The 18141-nt window shown below is 39.0% G+C and overlaps 1 protein-coding gene across 1 annotated transcript in view; it reads left to right on the forward strand.

Moving 5' to 3' along the window:
* LOC126259679 (structural maintenance of chromosomes protein 1A-like) overlaps positions 1-18141 on the forward strand; it is a 214612-nt gene that overhangs the window by 125766 nt on the left and 70705 nt on the right. Inside the window, exon 7 of the mRNA XM_049956637.1 lies at positions 1917-2023. Within this exon, the coding sequence (XP_049812594.1) occupies positions 1917-2023 (107 nt within the window). The remainder of the gene's footprint in view (positions 1-1916; positions 2024-18141) is intronic.

Raw genomic sequence — 18141 nt, forward strand, 5'->3', positions numbered from 1 at the left:
AATTAAAACATTATTGTAACACAATGAGTTCTACTTGTGTTATATTGTATCATCACAGCTATATCATTTGTGGGAGTGACAGTCACATGCCACTTGAATATGGTTTCAGAAGCCAAAAGGTAGTTAATAAGTTTGTAGAGAGTGGAGCTTATCTGTCTCTTCTGACAGCCTTTGAACCATATTATTGCATTGACCCGAGAATAAAATGACCCTGATTATAAGATGACCCCCTTTTATTTTCAAGAGGCGTCTTGAGAAAAATTTATTTTTAACGTATTCTGACTAATCAAAATTACAAACTATTTTATTGGCATAAAATATCTGCCTAAAAAGTTAACATTGTGCTTATTCTAAATTTATGGCATTTATTGATTGTTACATTTTAGTAATACAAGGAGAAATAAAATAAATGAAAAAAGTGGTTTACATTAATTTGTGGACCATTTTCTTTTCTACATTTTTTGCTTACTAACTGTGTCATCTTTAGTATCATTATTTTTAATCAATGTCCTAATTGCAGAGCTGTGAAATTTATATCTTCATTGTCATAAATATTTGGGGTTTTCTTCAGAATATGTTGTGATTTCTAAAGTTATAGTTACCATGGGACCTGAGAACACAGATGTCTTCATCCAAGTACTTATCAGATTTCACTTCCATACTGACATGAAAATGTTACAATGTGTCTTGCTACCAAACATATAACATATTTTTGCCTTCTACCATCTCCTGCAGAAATGAATACTATTGTTGAGTATTTGTCCAATTCTAAAGTCAGTTCAATTCTCACTGCAAATGGATTCAGGCAAACTGCAGTATAAACATAATAGATGTTCCTAAAAAGCCAAAGTACACGGTATAGATTCCCATGGTTCACAACATAGCATAATTTACTGCTCTCTCACTACTCTCCTCCCTGCTCTCACCAAGTCTTCAGCCAAGCTGTGACAACTGTTTCCCCTCCAACCCTTCCGTAGTGCTGGGCTGGAGCAACTGTGAAACATGGACCACAAAATCTTCTAGTGTTGTAGTCATATGTAACAACAGCAACTAATACATTTAAATAAAAGATTGTAATCACGATTCAGTCCAATTCTCAAACTTTGCTCATCCCACGATCTACTGACATCTGTTGGTGCTATCTCCATGAAAGGTCTTGCCACTGTAATTTATTGTAAACAATTACAGTTTAATATGATTTACTGTGTTTGTTTCACATTTTATTGTGGATCAATTTTACTTCTCGATTGTCACCATTGTTATAAAGCTGATTAAAAGCTGGTAACATTTTTACCTGGTATTCTAATGTGTGAACAGCGGCTAAATTTGTCATTTGCAATTCACTTAGTAAATTATTTCAGTCTCTCATAATCAACTAAAACATTGGTCTGGGTTAAGAAGCAAGTGAATGACAAAATTTCGCTTTTGAATATTACCTGTACTTGAAAAACAGTAATACCACGTAATGTTTGTACACAGTTTCCATACAGCTTCCATACAAGTCTGAGAACTTTTGTTGCAAATCTGTTCAAACAAAACATTAGTTTTAAGCTGTTAGAATTTAGTGCCATTTCCTCCTGTGCTTCACAAAATTGTTAAATTATAAGCAGAGCAATAGAGGATTGTAGTGGTTAGTTCATAGTTTCTCATGTACCTTTGCACTAGCGCTACGCAAGTCAAATGTCACATGATGGTTCGAGCAACGTCGACACTGTTTCGAGTGTATCAGTGTATTAGGAAATCTTGAGCCTGTTCAAATGTGGTCTGCGAATATAAAGGTACCCTGTATTTTTCGAATGATGAATTTGGGGAAACACTTCATTTTATAATTGGGTAAATTTTTACCTGTAGGAACATAAGAAGGTTTTAAGTTTAAATAATTTCAAACTATTAAAATATCATATGTTTCTTTTCAGATGAAGAATATTGATCTGCCTTTTGTGAGAGGGAGTTTAGCTGATGTGTCATTAACATCATCTTCTTCTGATACTTCTGCAGAGAGGACAGTTCTTCGAAGTGATGAGTGGGTATTAATTTAGAAAGGCTACAGTCATGTTTTTGAAGAACTGCACTTAAATAAGCAGTGTGTTCGTTATGGAATCTCTACAGCAGGGCTCCTTATTTTGATTTTTGTATTGAAAATGTTACTTCATTTACCTTATGGAAATTTAGTACTGTGTGTGTGGGGTGTGTCTTTCCCCCACTGCTGAGGTGAGGACTCATACAAGGAGATTGCTCATTACTAAAATTATACTCAGTACCCCCAGAGGAACATTTGAGGTTCCATAAAACAGTGATGTCAGACACCAGCAGGATTTTGGACAGTATCATATATGTCCAGAATGAGATTTTCACTCTGCAGCGGAGTGTGCGCTGATATGAAACTTCCTGGCAGATTAAAACTGTGTGCCCGACCGAGACTCGAACTCGGGACCTTTGCCTTTCGCGGGCAAGTGCTCTACCAACTGAGCTACCGAAGCACGACTCACGCCCGGTACTCACAGCTTTACTTCTGCCAGTACCTCGTCTCCTACCTTCCAAACTTTACAGAAGCTCTCCTGCGAACCTAGCAGAACTAGCACTCCTGAAAGAAAGGATATTGCGGAGACATGGCTTAGCCACAGCCTGGGGGATGTTTCCAGAATGAGATTTTCACTCTGCAGCGGAGTGTGCGCTGATATGAAACTTCCTGGCAGATTAAAACTGTGTGCCCGACCGAGACTCGAACTCGGGACCTTTGCCTTTCGCGGGCAAGTGCTCTACCAACTGAGCTACCGAAGCACGACTCACGCCCGGTACTCACAGCTTTACTTCTGCCAGTACCTCGTCTCCTACCTTCCAAACTTTACAGAAGGTTCGCAGGAGAGCTTCTGTAAAGTTTGGAAGGTAGGAGACGAGGTACTGGCAGAAGTAAAGCTGTGAGTACCGGGCGTGAGTCGTGCTTCGGTAGCTCAGTTGGTAGAGCACTTGCCCGCGAAAGGCAAAGGTCCCGAGTTCGAGTCTCGGTCGGGCACACAGTTTTAATCTGCCAGGAAGTTTCAGTATCATATATGTGCTCTTTCCTGCTGCTTAGCAATGAATTGCCACTTTAATTTTCACTTCCATGCACCAGTTATTCTATGTTCAAGATCGTATTTCCCCAATTTCACATCTTTTACTTTTGGTCAAATGTTTACCTAGGTAAATATCTGATGAACAATCTCATTGTTGAAAATTCACACAGTATCGTCAAGTGGAAACTTTGTATTGTTGCTACCAGTGGGAAAGTATTATAACTGAAGTTGTCAGTGAGATCAGTAGCTATGGCATTGAGACAACTGCCGTGCAAGTTTTCCGAGTTTTGTGTGAAGTTATAAAATAACAACAGTTTTTACAAAATTGTGTACTCTGTGGGGTAATCTCAGACGAAGTCGAGAATGCTTAAAAGCAAAAAAGGTACTAAAGTATTGTGTAATTATGACCCAAAACTTTTAGATAAAGCTTTACATGATTTACAGTGTGGCAAATTATCATAGAGAAGAGCGTGTGATTTGTGTGGTTTACCTAAATCGACCCTGTAGAATAACTGACATGAGTGGCACTCTGTCTATGTAGTGTACTGTTGTATCCATTCTGTTTACAACACCACATCCTGAAAATGTAAAGTCCCCATGTATTTCCCACACATCCAAAAAAATTGAAGGACAAAAAGTTCTAAGTAAGGAAGAAGAAGAAACATTGAAGTGATGTATCTTGAGGCCTCCATATTTGGGATTTCCTTTTACTAATTTGGGTATTAGATATTTAGGGAAAGGATATCTTAATAAATGTGGCCAAAAAGAGAAAAAAATTTCCAACAATCTACCTGGAGAAGAATGGACGCATTTAGGCCTCAAGCAGCATTCAGAAGATTTCTCCACTTGCCTAAGCGAAAATGCAGAAGTGAACAGAGTGACAGTTAAATGTATTTCTCCAGTATAAAGCAAATTCTGGAAAATCTGCTGCCTAAGCAACATAATCAACTATGACAAAACCAACATGTCAGATGATCTGGGCAAACAGCAGATAATTACAAAATGAAGGAGTAAGCATGCTGAAAAAGAGATGGATTCATTGAAATCTAGCATTTCAATAATGATGACAGCAAAACTGCTTCCTCTATTTGTCCTTTACAAATCTGAGCATTTGTGGGACACTTGGCAGGAATGTGACCTGTGGGGACCAAGTTTCAGTAGAAATAAGAGCAGATGGTCTAATCTACTGATGTTTGAAGACTGGTTCTTTACAGTCACTTTGTCCTATTTGAAGAAGCAAAATGGATCAACAGTGATGACAGGGGACAACTTAACCAGTCACATTAACAAAGAGTGTTAGCAGAAAAATATTTAATTCATTCTCCTTCTCCCTAAAAGCACCCACCTCTTCCAACTGCTAGATGAAAGCTTTTTCAGACCAATGAAAGCAGTGTGGCAAGCCGTGTTAACTGAATGGAAGAAGTACACTTGTGGGACCATTTTGAGGATGCTTTTCCACCTCTTCTGAAGCATACACTGACTAAGCTTTCGGCAAACTCGGCTGAAAACATAAAGAGTGGATTTTGTGCCACAGGCCTAATCTCATCTGATACAGATCACATCTTACAGAAGTGGTCTGATAACATGGAGTGCCGGCAAAGCAACACAGAGGCATGGACGTCCAGTTTTGAAGAAATGCCCAAAGAAGTTTGGTATCCTCCAGATAAGCCTTCAAACTCAGTGTTCCTCCTGGGAAATCGATTGTGTTCCATGACTTCCAGATTAACCAACACAGTACAGAAGCAAGTGATAGTGCTTCTAACAGTAGTAAAAGTGAAACCAATCTAGCATCCAATGAAGTTTTGGTGCAGAAAGAAGAGACTTTTCTTGTTGTGGACTATAAATACATGTATGGAAACAAGGAGGACATGAGGGAGTATGTTGGCTTGGTCACAAATGTTGGTGCAAGGGAAATAAGTGTCAAATTCTTGCACCCACACAACAACAGTAGAAACATATTTATGTTTCCTAATGTCCCTGATGAAGACACAATACAAAAAGAACAAGTTTTGTGAGGACTTCCCACACCTCTGAGAAGATAGAGATGTTTATTTTGAGAGGAAATGTACTTAAGACTTGTTTGCCTTTGTAACTTTGTGGCCAATGTTTGAAGTATTCAACTTAATTTTGAATGTCGAGTAATAAAACTGATTTTGGTCTTGTAATAGAATTTCTTTGCTTTGTTCATGTTTTTAATATTTTGATTTAGAACTTTAAAAATTTGCAATTTTATTTGTTAGAAAATAACAATTGACCTCTAATATATAAAATTTTCATCTTCTCAATCCTTATCACTTATTCGTAATGATGGATACCTGTAAAGCCTGCTGAAAGCCTTTAAAATCAAATACGAAGAATGAAGAATTAAAGAAAGGGGGAGGGGTTAATTTATGTCAAAATTCCCCCATATACTTTGTAACTGGATAGAAATTAAAAAAAAATGTCCAAAATCATCCCAATTCATGGGGTATTTCAGACACTTTATTCGTTTGTCTCAGGCAAATATCCTGCCTGTTTTTAGCATGTTTTACTCGTTATTCAGGTACACAACCACATCAGTAACAGACGATTCAATCTAACATAACCTATGCACATTGCAGTGAAAATAACCTCAAAACTGTCCAAAATCACCCTGTTTGACAATTCTTAATTTAGGAGAAAGAAGGAATATGTTTTTATGGTCAGTATTTGAACCATCATTGTTTTACTGATGACTGCACTCTGGTGCAGATAAACTTGAACAACAAATGTCTGAAAATCAATAGTAAAAAATCTAAATTCATTTATAAATTACACAACAAAAAGAAAATAGCTAAAATTAATAATGAAATCATAGAACCAGTTGATGAACGTTTGCATTCAGAACATTTGAAACAGCTGAAGATAATGACTGGACAGACAGGAAAAGTTACAAGTAGATATGACCTGGAGTGCTTTCAGAAAAGTAAACTGTTTTTGTAATGAAGCTTGCAGTCTGGCTGAAACAGAAGGTTTAAAATCAGTATGTATTACTCAGCACAACAATGAACCATTTGTTTAGTGGCTTATTCTTGTGTTTCTTAGCATCCTGAGGCGTAATATGAATGACAAAAAACATTATCACCAATCCTTTTTTTAATTACCACTCAAATAAAAACAATGTATAATTAGTGTCATAAAAGCATAGGGTTGATAATACTTGGTACTAGAAGCAAATAAGTCTCAACAAACATAGATCCACAAACTAAGCATTTGCAAGATAATTGCAACTTTGTGGTTACTGGCCACCACTAACTTGATTTGGTGTAAACATCATCCCACTCAGTAAAAGGCAACAATACTGGACAACATTAGGAAGAGCTGTTAGAGGTAATTTTGTGGAAGTGATTAAGAAAAGCTATTAGAGATAATTTGGTAGAAGTGCCAATGGTTTGAGTGACCATGAAACAGATACATGATTGTAGTTGTAGCCAAAGGAGATGATCAAACTGTCATTCTGGTACCCAGATACAGGCCTGTACCTGCCACCTTAATGAGTTTCGAATCCTTTCAACTAAGTTCGGATCATTTTGAAATACTTGATAAGCATTGACAAGTCTTTGCTTCAGTTCTTTAACTGTGTCAGCCGGAGTGGTGTACACTACACATGTAATCTGGCTGCAAAGTCAGAAATCCACGTGGTTTAGGTCAGGTGATCTTGGAGGCCCCTGTACAGGTTGTCCACACCCAGTCTATCTTGGCTGTCTTGTTGCATTAGATGTCGTCTCACCATGGCAACAAATTGAACCAGTGCTCCATCATGCACGTACCACATCATCTGGCATTGCACTAATGGGATGTCCCCAAGCCATCCTGCAAGATGATGGTGCAGAAACCAAAGCTAATTTTGTCCATTCAATTTGTTTGGTAGGATGTGCAGCCCAATAAGATGGTCATCTGTTACCCGTAACCACACATTCAGTGAGGAAAGTCACTGATGTGAAAACTCATGCACAACTTGTGACTTGGAGCCTAGATGACATGAAAATTGTAGTAATCAAACACACTGTCACAAATGAACTCACCGAGCGAGGTGGCGCAGTGGTTAGCACACTGGACTCGCATTCGGAAGGACGACGGTTCAATCCCGCGTCCAGCCATCCTGATTTAGGTTTTCCGTGATTTCCGTAAATCGCTCCAGGCAAATGCCAGGATGGTTCCTTTGAAAGGGCACGGCCGACTTCCTTCCCCATCCTTCCCTAACCCTATGAGACCGATAACCTCGCTGTTTGGTCTCTTCCCCCAAACAACCAACCAACCAACAAATGAACTCACTTCATCTGTAAATAAACTGTTATTGTGGAACGTAGGGTTGCCTACAGCTTGTTGTAGCATTCCCTGGCAGAACGTTGGTCTAGGACAAAAATCCAACTCCATAAGACACTGAACTCATTGGAGATGGTACGGGTACATTGCATTGTGATGCATTATTTTCCAACCACTATTGTGACTCATTCCAGGAATTTGTGTGGGAAGTCTCCACGTCAAGATTCATAAGAGTGTTCTGTATTTAGCAGCACCAGATCTTCAAGCACTGGTATAATTTGTGTAGGCCTGCCCACTTATATAGCATGTGAAACACCCACAGTTTTTTGGAGACATTGATGCATCCATGTAAAACATCTGACTCTTGAGGTGCCTTCAGGCAGGGTATGCTTCTTGTTACAAGCATACAGCCTCCTGCACAGTGCTGGTAGCCTTACCACACATGAAATGCATATCCGCATACCTACACCTCAGTACTGTAATGTTCCATGTTACCACTAACACTCTACAACACAGCTGATGGTCCACAAACATTTGACGTGAGTTACACACTGCCTCTGTACTATACTGTTGTATCCATTCAGTTTACAACTCCACATCTCAAAAATGTAAACAAAGACCACGCCACGAACTGACGTGGTGCTGGCTGACAGTAGTCAGTAGTGGCTGATAACCACAAAGTTGCAATTACCTCATAAACAGTTGTTTATGGTTCTAGGTTTACTGAGACTTTGTTGCTTCTATTAATTGTTCATTTTACAATTGCTGATGGCAGAGTGCAGAACTAAGCTTTGTTTTCATGCTGACATGGCCAAAGCTGTCCGACAGTACTTGACAGTACACGAAAGATGCACTCGGCTCGGCATTGTACAGCCATGTTATTGTCATAGAGTGTTACTACTGCTGTGTGTTCTTAGCATCTGCTGAAATGGACGGTGATTGCACAAATATACGTTACTGAAGAGTATGTAAAAGTCTTGATTAATAACATAGTTCAGTTCTCTCAAGAAGAAAAATGGAAAGGTTTATTAATACTGTTAGAAAGAGCTCTGGAGAAAGCAGCAGCAACCATGGGAAAGTGTGCGAGGACAGTGCATGATCTGAACAATGTTAAGACAGCCAGACAGAGTACTCAGGAAATTGTGACACGAAGAAAGAAGAGACTGAGGAAGAAAATGAAGTGTCTCGATGGCTTTGATAAGTGTTTACAGAAAAGAATGTCCTTGGAATGTTACCATGTTAAAAGAGAAATACCCACTATTTGAAAGCTTTACAGTGGGGTTATGGAGGATACAGACATGAAACAAACCAATTCAAGGGAAATTTTGAAGGATATGGGGTTTCATTTTAAAAATGTAGAAATAGCTGAACATTTCTGATTGAGATGGAGGACGTTGTAACACGGGATGCACTCTTTCGTAGAATGTTGAGAGGAAACAAGAAAGGTACAACAAAACATGTTGTGTATACTGATGAAACATGGGTGCATATACATTATACTGTCAGTAAATGGTGGCAGGATAGTGACATGCCAGGTGTGTAGAAAAATGAAAGTTCTGGACAAAGAGCAATAGTGGGTCATGTGGGAGAGAATGGGGTTCATTGAGGGTGCAGAGCTACAATAGTGGGTCATGTGGGAGAGAATGGGGTTAATTGAGGGTGCAGAGCTACAATAGTGGGTCATGTGGGAGAGAATGGGGTTCATTGAGGGTGCAGAGCTAATCTATGATTTAAGATCAACATCAGAAGGATATCACAATGAAAAAATAGTTGCAAGAGTGCCTGATAACAGATATTCCAGGTGAAATTATTGTGGTATTAGACAATGCACTCTACCATCATGTTCACAAAAATAAAGCACCTAACACATCCTCTCATAACATGATACATAATCATGGCTGACTAAGCAGAAAATTCCATTTGATGCGGATTTAACATGCATTGAGTTCTTGGAAGTTGTGAAATGATTCAAAACAGAGTCAGAATATACAGTGGAGAGAATACTAAAAGAATCCAGGAAAGTACTTACAGTGTTACACCTTTCACCTTACAACTGTGATCTAAACCCCTTTGAAATTATCAGGAATTTAATTGACAGAAAGTTTCATCAAACGTCAGCAGCATTACCCTTCTCCAACTTAAATAAGTTACAATGACTGCAATATAGAGCGTTATGAAAAATGAATGAAAGAAAGCATTTCATAAAGTGAAGACTGTTGTGAACGAATACTGGCACTGGTCAATGAAACTATTGAGAGCATAATTATTCAACTTCAACCAGACAGTGACAGTGAAATTTCATCGGGTGGCTCTGAGGAGATATCGGACGAGGCAGATTCAGACTCGACAGAGGCAACTGCTTCAGACATCAGCAATAGCTCTACCAAGTCAGCAGATGAGGCAGAATTTTGAACAGAAGAGCTAGATGTTCAGCCCTTACATAAGGATTAAAGGTTGTTGGAAACATTATATTAACTTTTTTCTCTGGATCAAATTTTTTGTTCCTGTCTTCCTTTTTAATTTGAAATCCTTGTGTATGTGATTTTAATTATTTTTATGTATGTATCACAATATCATAATATTTAAATGTTTGGAAATGCTGATGTATTGATTAAAAACAAAAGTAGAATAATCTGTTTCTGTTGGTTGTGCAGTGCGGTCAAAATGTATTTAATAATATTGTGATCAGAGTCATTTTGATAAAGATCTGAAAATTAAGTATTTTACAGCACCTGACAAGATTTGATCTGTCAATCTATTGCACAGTAAGCAGACGTGTTGTCCACTTCACTACCTCAGCTGACAGTACATGCCTTCCATTTTAATGGTGTAGATTCTCCCGCAAAATTCTGAAACTTCGATCCCTGTATATGTGTTTTATCTGCTGCACGTATCCCAAGTGCAGTTCACGAACCATGCTACATTTTCACTGAGCACAGTTATACCATTCGTGCATCATCCAAAACAACCAATAGCAGCATACATCAACGGTTCACAGTGCACTCAGTTATAATGGCAATTGTAAAATGAACATTTGATAGTATCATGTGTTTTTAACTGTATGTGTTTACGCCATTAATTATGACACACCTGTACTTCTTATGTGAATAGGATAGTAAGGCAATGGATTAACATTAGTACAGAATAAACTGGCCTGCAAAGAAATCATTGAAGCCTGGAGAGAAGAACTTTTGCACAGCTGTCATGCTTCTGAAAAAAGTTCTGTTACCACATTTATCCATTATGTTTGGCCTAATGAAACAAGTCTTATCCAAACAATGAAATTGTATCTGTCAGAAGTGAAATTACAAGAAGGCATGTTTGGTGGAGCCTGACTTTCAGAAAAGAATGTTCAATTTCAAAGTAGAATACAAAATGACTTTGTGTGAAAGGGAGGCTTGTGTATGATTCAAGGATGTTGTTACTAATTTCTTAGGTATGGGAAAGGTTCCAAATTACATTTCTGTTGTAGCCAACAGATGGAACAGTTGAAGGACATAGGCTGCTTGCTGAGCCTCAAGATGCTTATTTGGAACAATCACTTTGATTTTTTCTCTGAACATTTTGGCAATGTCAGTGAGAAACAAGCTGAGGGTGTTTATCAAGACACCAGATTGGTGGAAAGATAATATCAGTTCTTCTGGAATATGAGTATGGTGGGAGACTACTGTTGGTCAATTCACAAATATCTTACAGAAGGTAATTTCTCAGAGAAAAATTTGTATTAGACATGTTAAGGAGAAGGTAGAGTGCAAAAGACCATGCAATTCTTACCTTATAAAGATAGTGTAATTGGATAGATAAAAAGATCTACTCACCAAGCAGCATCAGAGAACACATATACAAAAGGTATTAGAATTTGCAAGCTTTCAAGCCAGTGGCACCTTGTTCTCTCAGAAAGGTTGAAGGGGAAGGAAGAGGTGTGAAGAAAAAGAACTGGTGAGGTCTAGGAAATACGGAAAGTATGGAAAAGTCACCCGGAAGTCCAAGTCAGGGGAGTATTGCCAGACAGGATGAGAAGAAAAGACTGTTTGTTGGGGATGCACTGAATGAGATTTGCAAACCTGAGAGTTTAAAGGTGGAAGATAGCCTAATACACAAGGCAAAGATTACTGCCAAAACATCATGTATGAGTAAATAAGAGCAGAAAGCTAACTGCATTGTATGTAGTAATGTTGGGAGGAGGGGGAGGGGGGCATAGTCAGGTTAGAAAATGAAAGGTACAGAAAATTAAAAGGGAGTAAACAAAGTAATAGCTGCTGTGAAGAAAGACTGAAACCAAAGAAATTAACTTAAAAGACCATGGGGTGGTGAGAATGGAAGACATTTTGTAACGCCAATTCTTATCTGCAGAGTTCTGAGAAACTGGTGGGGGGGGGGGGGGGGGGGAAGAACCCAGGTTGAATGTGTGGTGAAACAGGCACTGAGGTTAAAACTGCTGTGTTGTAGAGCATTCTCTGCAACAGGATACTATGTGTTGCCAGTGTACATCCTCTGCCTGCGGCCAATCATCCTAACTGGTAACGTAGTGGTTGTCATGCTGATGTAAAAGGCAGAACTATGTTTACATAACAGCTGGTATATGGCATATGTTGTTTCATAGGTGGCTCTGCTTTTGATAGTGTATCTTTTGCCAGTTATAGGATTGGTAAAAGTGATGGCAGGAGGATGCATAGGGCAAGTCTTACAGCGGGGATGATCACAGGGGTAGGGTAGGGAAATGTATGCAGAAGGATCATAGAGCCTGACAAGGGTACTGCTGAGATTGCGAGGGTCATGAAAAGCTATTCTAGGTGTGGTGGGCAACATGTCAGACGGAATGGACCTCCAAGGACGATATTTCCAGGATTCCTGGACATAAGAAAAGATCAAGATGTTGACCTAATGAAAAGTAGGTAGATGACAATAGAAAACATACCAGTTAGTGCCATGTTTGTACACAACATTTTGTTTGATTACTTTCTTGTATTTTGCAATGAATAATGACTGTTTTTTCCTTGTACTTGTGTCAACCCTGCTTCATCTACGGGGATGTAGAAAGTCCATAGTGATCAGTCTGTGTGCTTATCTTGAGGTCAGAAAAGAGTAGGGCTCGAGCAGTTCTGTATCACAGCTGGTAAAGAGAAATTCTGAATCCTCTGATATTGGTGAAAATACCATGAAACAAATTTCGTGAGAATATAGAGGAACTTCATGTCTTCTACCACCAATAAAGAGTCACAGGGAGTAATAAGAAAGAAAATCCACAACTTCTGTTTAGTAAAGCAGTTATCAGCAGTAGCAGCCACACTGCAGAAACTGAAGACTGGATTGAAAAACTTCCCTGACACAAGTGGAACAACCCTTTGACATGCTAGTTGGAAACTGGGTTTCAGATACTAAAAGTTCAATGACATACATCTACAGATGGAAAGTAACTGAGTATCAGGAAAAAAGCAATGAGTTCTTGCGGGAAATAAGACACTTGCAAAACACTGGATGCAGAATTTGTTACACTAATGAGAGTTGGTGAGGTGCAAAACATTCCAGAAAGTTTGGAAGACAGAAACAAAAAATGCTATATGTGTCAGAAAATTATGCAGTCATCACAGAGGAAGTGCTCAAGAGAGGAAAGGTGGGAAAGGAAGAATTAAAACGGCATCCAGTTCTGGAAAAAGGACTATAAAGTACAACATTCATGGAAAATTTTGTCTTATGTTTTACTGGGCATAAAGGAGGAGTCGATTATCATTCTGAGATGAATGCCAGACACTCCAAAGAGTGGTTTAGGATCATTCTCAAGAAATTATCAAACCAATCTGCAATTGTTATAGATGAGGCTCCATATCACTTGATGATGAATCCATAAAAAAGCAGGGTTACTAGAACAACCAGGACCACACTTCAGGTTACAAGAATAATGTTTGGAAAGAGTAGTGTGCTCAGTGGACAACAAAATTAAACTTCCGTGGTTAACTGTGCTGCATTGTGAATTCGGTGAGGCTAAACTTATTTGGACCTTTGTCAAGAACAAGGTAGCAAAGGAGAACAAGAATTTTAAGATACATGATACTTTACAGTTGTGTTTCCCAAATGAAAAAACTTGAAAACAGATATGCACAAAGAGCCCACTGTCTTGACATAGCAATAGATGACTGCAATAGCAGCAGTGAGACCTCAATCAGCTGTGAAAATGATGAAGGGAGATTTTATTTCAGTCAGCATAGTTTTCTGCAATTTTTTTGAGCTAATCAGTTTTTTATTTACGTTTAAAATGTATAATAATTTCACAGTTCATTTTTAGAGAGCTGCTTTATCAAGCTTTCACTTGCAATTTCCCGTTTTATTACCCTCTACTCGCAACACCAACTGAACATGGCAGTGCTATATTGGAATACGAATATAAAGTTGCCTTTCTTCACTGGTGAATACTAACTTGTTGCACAGTACAGCAGTAGCAGTTTGTTGGTGGTGAGCTAACTACACTCCACCACAGTCCCACATAAATTGCAGCTACTGATGCTGTTACTTTAAAAACTATTTAACTGAAAACAACTGGAGTGTTCATTACTATAGTGGACCTTCATTTTATGTTCTCTAATTTTATGTTTTTTGTGATTCTACACCATAAATTCATAGCCCCTGTGAAATATCCATAAGATCAATGCTAAAAATTCTCCAATTTTACATTTCTTCCTAGTAAGGTTTACCATGATTCTACGTTCTTGTTTGATGTCTCACTTGACTTTGTTCCATTTTCATCCTATTGACTTCTGATGTGACTGAACAAAATATAAGTGTCACAACAGACAGGCGGTTCACATAGCAGGTAGTGGCAGAGTTAAGGGAATATTTTAGTCCATTGTGGAGAGGAGAGATGTAAGAGAGGAAATGCTGATGTTATCCTTGACTGGCATTGCTAACACAACTTGCAATGTTTAACTTCAACGCACAGTTATGATACAAGTCCTGCTATGTTGTGGCAGCAGTGGGAAAACAGGATAATCAATGCAAAGTGTTCTGGACCGAACCAATAAGTAACAAAAAGCTACAGCTCCCACCTTTTCTTGTGCCACATATAACTCAGTCTCATTTTCTTGCATTTATTTCCAATGTATTGTATTCGGCAACAATATCGATCATTAACCTTTCAAATTCAGACGCCGAGTCTCGAAGAATATGCTCAATCAGAACCAAGGAAATGTTGACCATTTCCAGCTAGTGATCTCTTATGGGCTTGCAACTTGTTAAGTCACCCAAAGCCAGTGCAGCTACCACACCACACTAACACGCATAATAAGGTTACAGACCTTAGCTTAAGAAGCATTTGAAATTCCTTAAGTACTGGATTATAAAGTATAAACAGGCACAAAAGCTATGAATCAGAGTCGATGCAAGAAATTCATTTTTCTCCTCCTAGGTAGCAATTTTACCAACACTGACATAACTAAATTGCAAATCCATAAACAAACAAGAAAGAACCTCATACGTCCTAGACTATTTTGCAATGGCGTGTTCATCTTTGTCGCAGTCTTCAATGGTGTTTAATGTGTTGTGACAGCAAATAGATTGTTATAAATGCAGCTGATTCGTGGGACAGATAAACACTGAAATCACAGCAGGCTTAACTTTATTTCACATTCATTGGTATAAGTAAATACCACATGTGATGAGTGAAAACTTATAGAGGGAAACATTCCACATGGAAAAATATATCTAAAAACAAAGATGATGTGACTTACCAAATGAAAGCGCTGGCAGGTTGATAGACACACAAACACAAACATACACACAAAATTCAAGCTTTCGCAATCAACGGTTGCTTCATCAGGAAAGAGGGAAGGAGAGGGAAAGACGAAAGGATGTGGGAGAGGGTAAGGAGTCATTCCAATTCCGGGAGCGGTAAGACTTACCTTAGGGGGAAAAAAGGTCAGGTATACACTCGCACACACACACGTATCCATCCGCACATACACAGACACAAGCAGACATTATGTCTGTGTATGTGAGGATGGATATGTGTGTGTATGCGAGTGTATACCTGTCCTTTTTTCCCCCTAAGGTAAGTCTTTCTGCTCCCGGGATTAGAATGACTCCAAAACCCACATCCTTTCGTCTTTCCCTCTTTCCCGATGAAGCAACCGTTGGTTGCGAAAGCTTGAATTTTGTGTATATGTCTGTGTTTGTTTGTGTGTCTATCAACCTGCCAGCACTTTCGTTTGGTAAGTCACATCATCTTTGTTACCCTTGTAACTGCCCCCGGTGTAAAACCTGTCCCATGCACCCTCCCACCACCACCTACTCCAGTCCTGTAACCCGGAAGGTGTACACGATCAGAGGCAGAGCCACATGTGAAAGCACCCACATGATTTACCAACTGACCTGCCAACACTGTGAAGCTTTCTATGTGGGAATGACCAGCAACAAACTGTCCATTCGCATGAATGGACACAGGCAGACAGTGTTTGTTGGTAATGAGGATCACCCTGTGGCTAAACATGCCAGCACATCTTGGCACAGTGTTACACCGTCCGGGTTATCTGGATACTTCCCACCAACACCAACCTATCCGAACTCCGGAGATGGGAACTTGCTCTTCAATATATCCTCTCTTCCCATTACCCACCAGGCCTCAATCTCCGCTAATTTCAAGTTGCCGCCACTCATACCTCACCTGTCATTCAACATCATCTTTGCCTCTTCACTTCCGCCTCGACTGACATCTCTGCCCAAACTCTTTGTCTTTAAATATGTCTGCTTGTGAGATGTCTGCTTGTGTGTGTATATGTGTGGATGGATATGTGTGTGTGTGCGAGTGTATACCCGTCCTTTTTTCCCCCTAAGGTAAGTATTTCCGCTCCCAGGATTGGAATGACTCCTTATCCTCTCCCTTAAAAACCACATCCTTTCGTCTTTCCCTCTACTTCCCTCTTTCCTGATGAGGCAACAGTTTGTTGCGAAAGCTTGAATTTTGTGTGTATGTTTGTGTTTGTTTGTGTGTCTATCAACGTGCCAGCGCTTTCGTTTGGTAAGTCACATCATCTTTGTATGTATGTATATATATATATATATATATATATATATATATATATATATATATAAAAGATGATGTGACTTACCAAATGAAAGTGCTGGCAGGTCGACAGACACACAAACGAACACAAACATACACACAAAATTCAAGCTTTCGCAACAAACTGTTGCCTCATCAGGAAAGAGGGAAGGAGAGGGAAAGACGAAAGGATATGGGTTTTAAGGGAGAAGGTAAGGAGTCATTCCAATCCCGGGAGCGGAAAGACTTACCTTAGGGGGAAAAAAGGACGGGTATACACTCGCACACACACACACATATCCGTCCACACATATACAGACACAAGCAGACATCTCACAAGCAGACATATTTTTCCTACGTGGAATGTTTCCCTCTATTATAACTATATATATATATATATATATATATATATATATATATATATATATATATATATATATATATAAAATAGAGGGAAACATTCCACGTGGGAAAAATATATCTAAAAACAAAGATGATGTGACTTACCGAACGAAAGCGCTGGCAGGTCGATAGACACACAAACAAACACAAACATACACACAAAATTCTAGCTTTCGCAACAAACGGTTGTTTCGTCAGGAAAGAGGGAAGGAGAGGGAAAGACGAAAGGATGTGGGTTTTAAGGTAGAGGGTAAGGAGTCATTCCAATCCTGGGAGCGGAAAAACTTATCTTAGGGGGAAAAAAGGACGGGTATACACTCGCACACACACACATATCCATCCACACATATACAGACACAAGCAGACATATTTAAAGACAAAGACTGCTCTTTGTCTTTTGATGTCTGCTTGTGTCTGTATATGTGTGGATGGATATGTGTGTGTGCGAGTGTATACCCATCCTTTTTTCCCCCTAAGGCTCTTATTTAACATTTCTATTTGATCGGATATGAGAGGATGAAATAAATATTTGGCTATTTATTTGTGAATATATAGTGATTTCTGAGTGTGTAGTTAGGCAGAAACGTAAGAGGGCATCATGCATTGCTGCAATTGAAATGAGGAGCAATAAAATTCATATTCTTCCTTGTCACAAATACTTCGCTGTTTATCTCTGAATATGTGGTGACTTGCGTGCGTGCCTGTTGAGGCAGGAACCTAAGAGGATAGCTTTAATTGCTGAGGCTGAAATGAGTAGCAATAAAATTAATATTCTTCCTTCTCACAAATATTTGGCTCTTTGTTTCCAACTGTGTGATGATTTCTGAGTGTCTGGTTAGACAGGAACCTAAGGGGACTGCTTAAATTGCTGAAAGCTAAACAGTGAGCAATAACATTCATATTCTTCCTTGTCACAAATAGTTCTAATGTTGTGCAATCATAAATACATTCCTGTAAAGAGTCCTCACTGCAACTGACATTCACCTGTCACTAACACATCCATAAATGTCATGTCGGCACTACAGCAATCGACAAATCGGTAGCCTTGTTTCTGGTCACCTTCACTGCAGATTACATCAGTTTTTACAAAAAGCTGTATAAAACATACTCGATGCCTCAGCACAATGTACAAGGAAAAGTTTAAAATCAGTACACTAGAGATCACGGCTCTGGTATCACTAGAGTATTCTGCACCAAACTGTGGCTGCACTGTCATTGGCTAAGGGAGGAAAGTGCACACACCCACACATTAGATTGTGGCACCTGTCACTGTACTTAACAATTTTCAGTTCAATTCCCCAAGTTCATCAATTATTGCTTTTTTTCTGGTTGACCACATAGGAAAGATCTCTCAAAAACCCCTGCTTTGAT

This window comes from Schistocerca nitens, chromosome 5, assembly GCF_023898315.1.
Source record: "Schistocerca nitens isolate TAMUIC-IGC-003100 chromosome 5, iqSchNite1.1, whole genome shotgun sequence".
In the NCBI taxonomy this organism is placed as follows: domain Eukaryota; kingdom Metazoa; phylum Arthropoda; class Insecta; order Orthoptera; family Acrididae; genus Schistocerca; species Schistocerca nitens.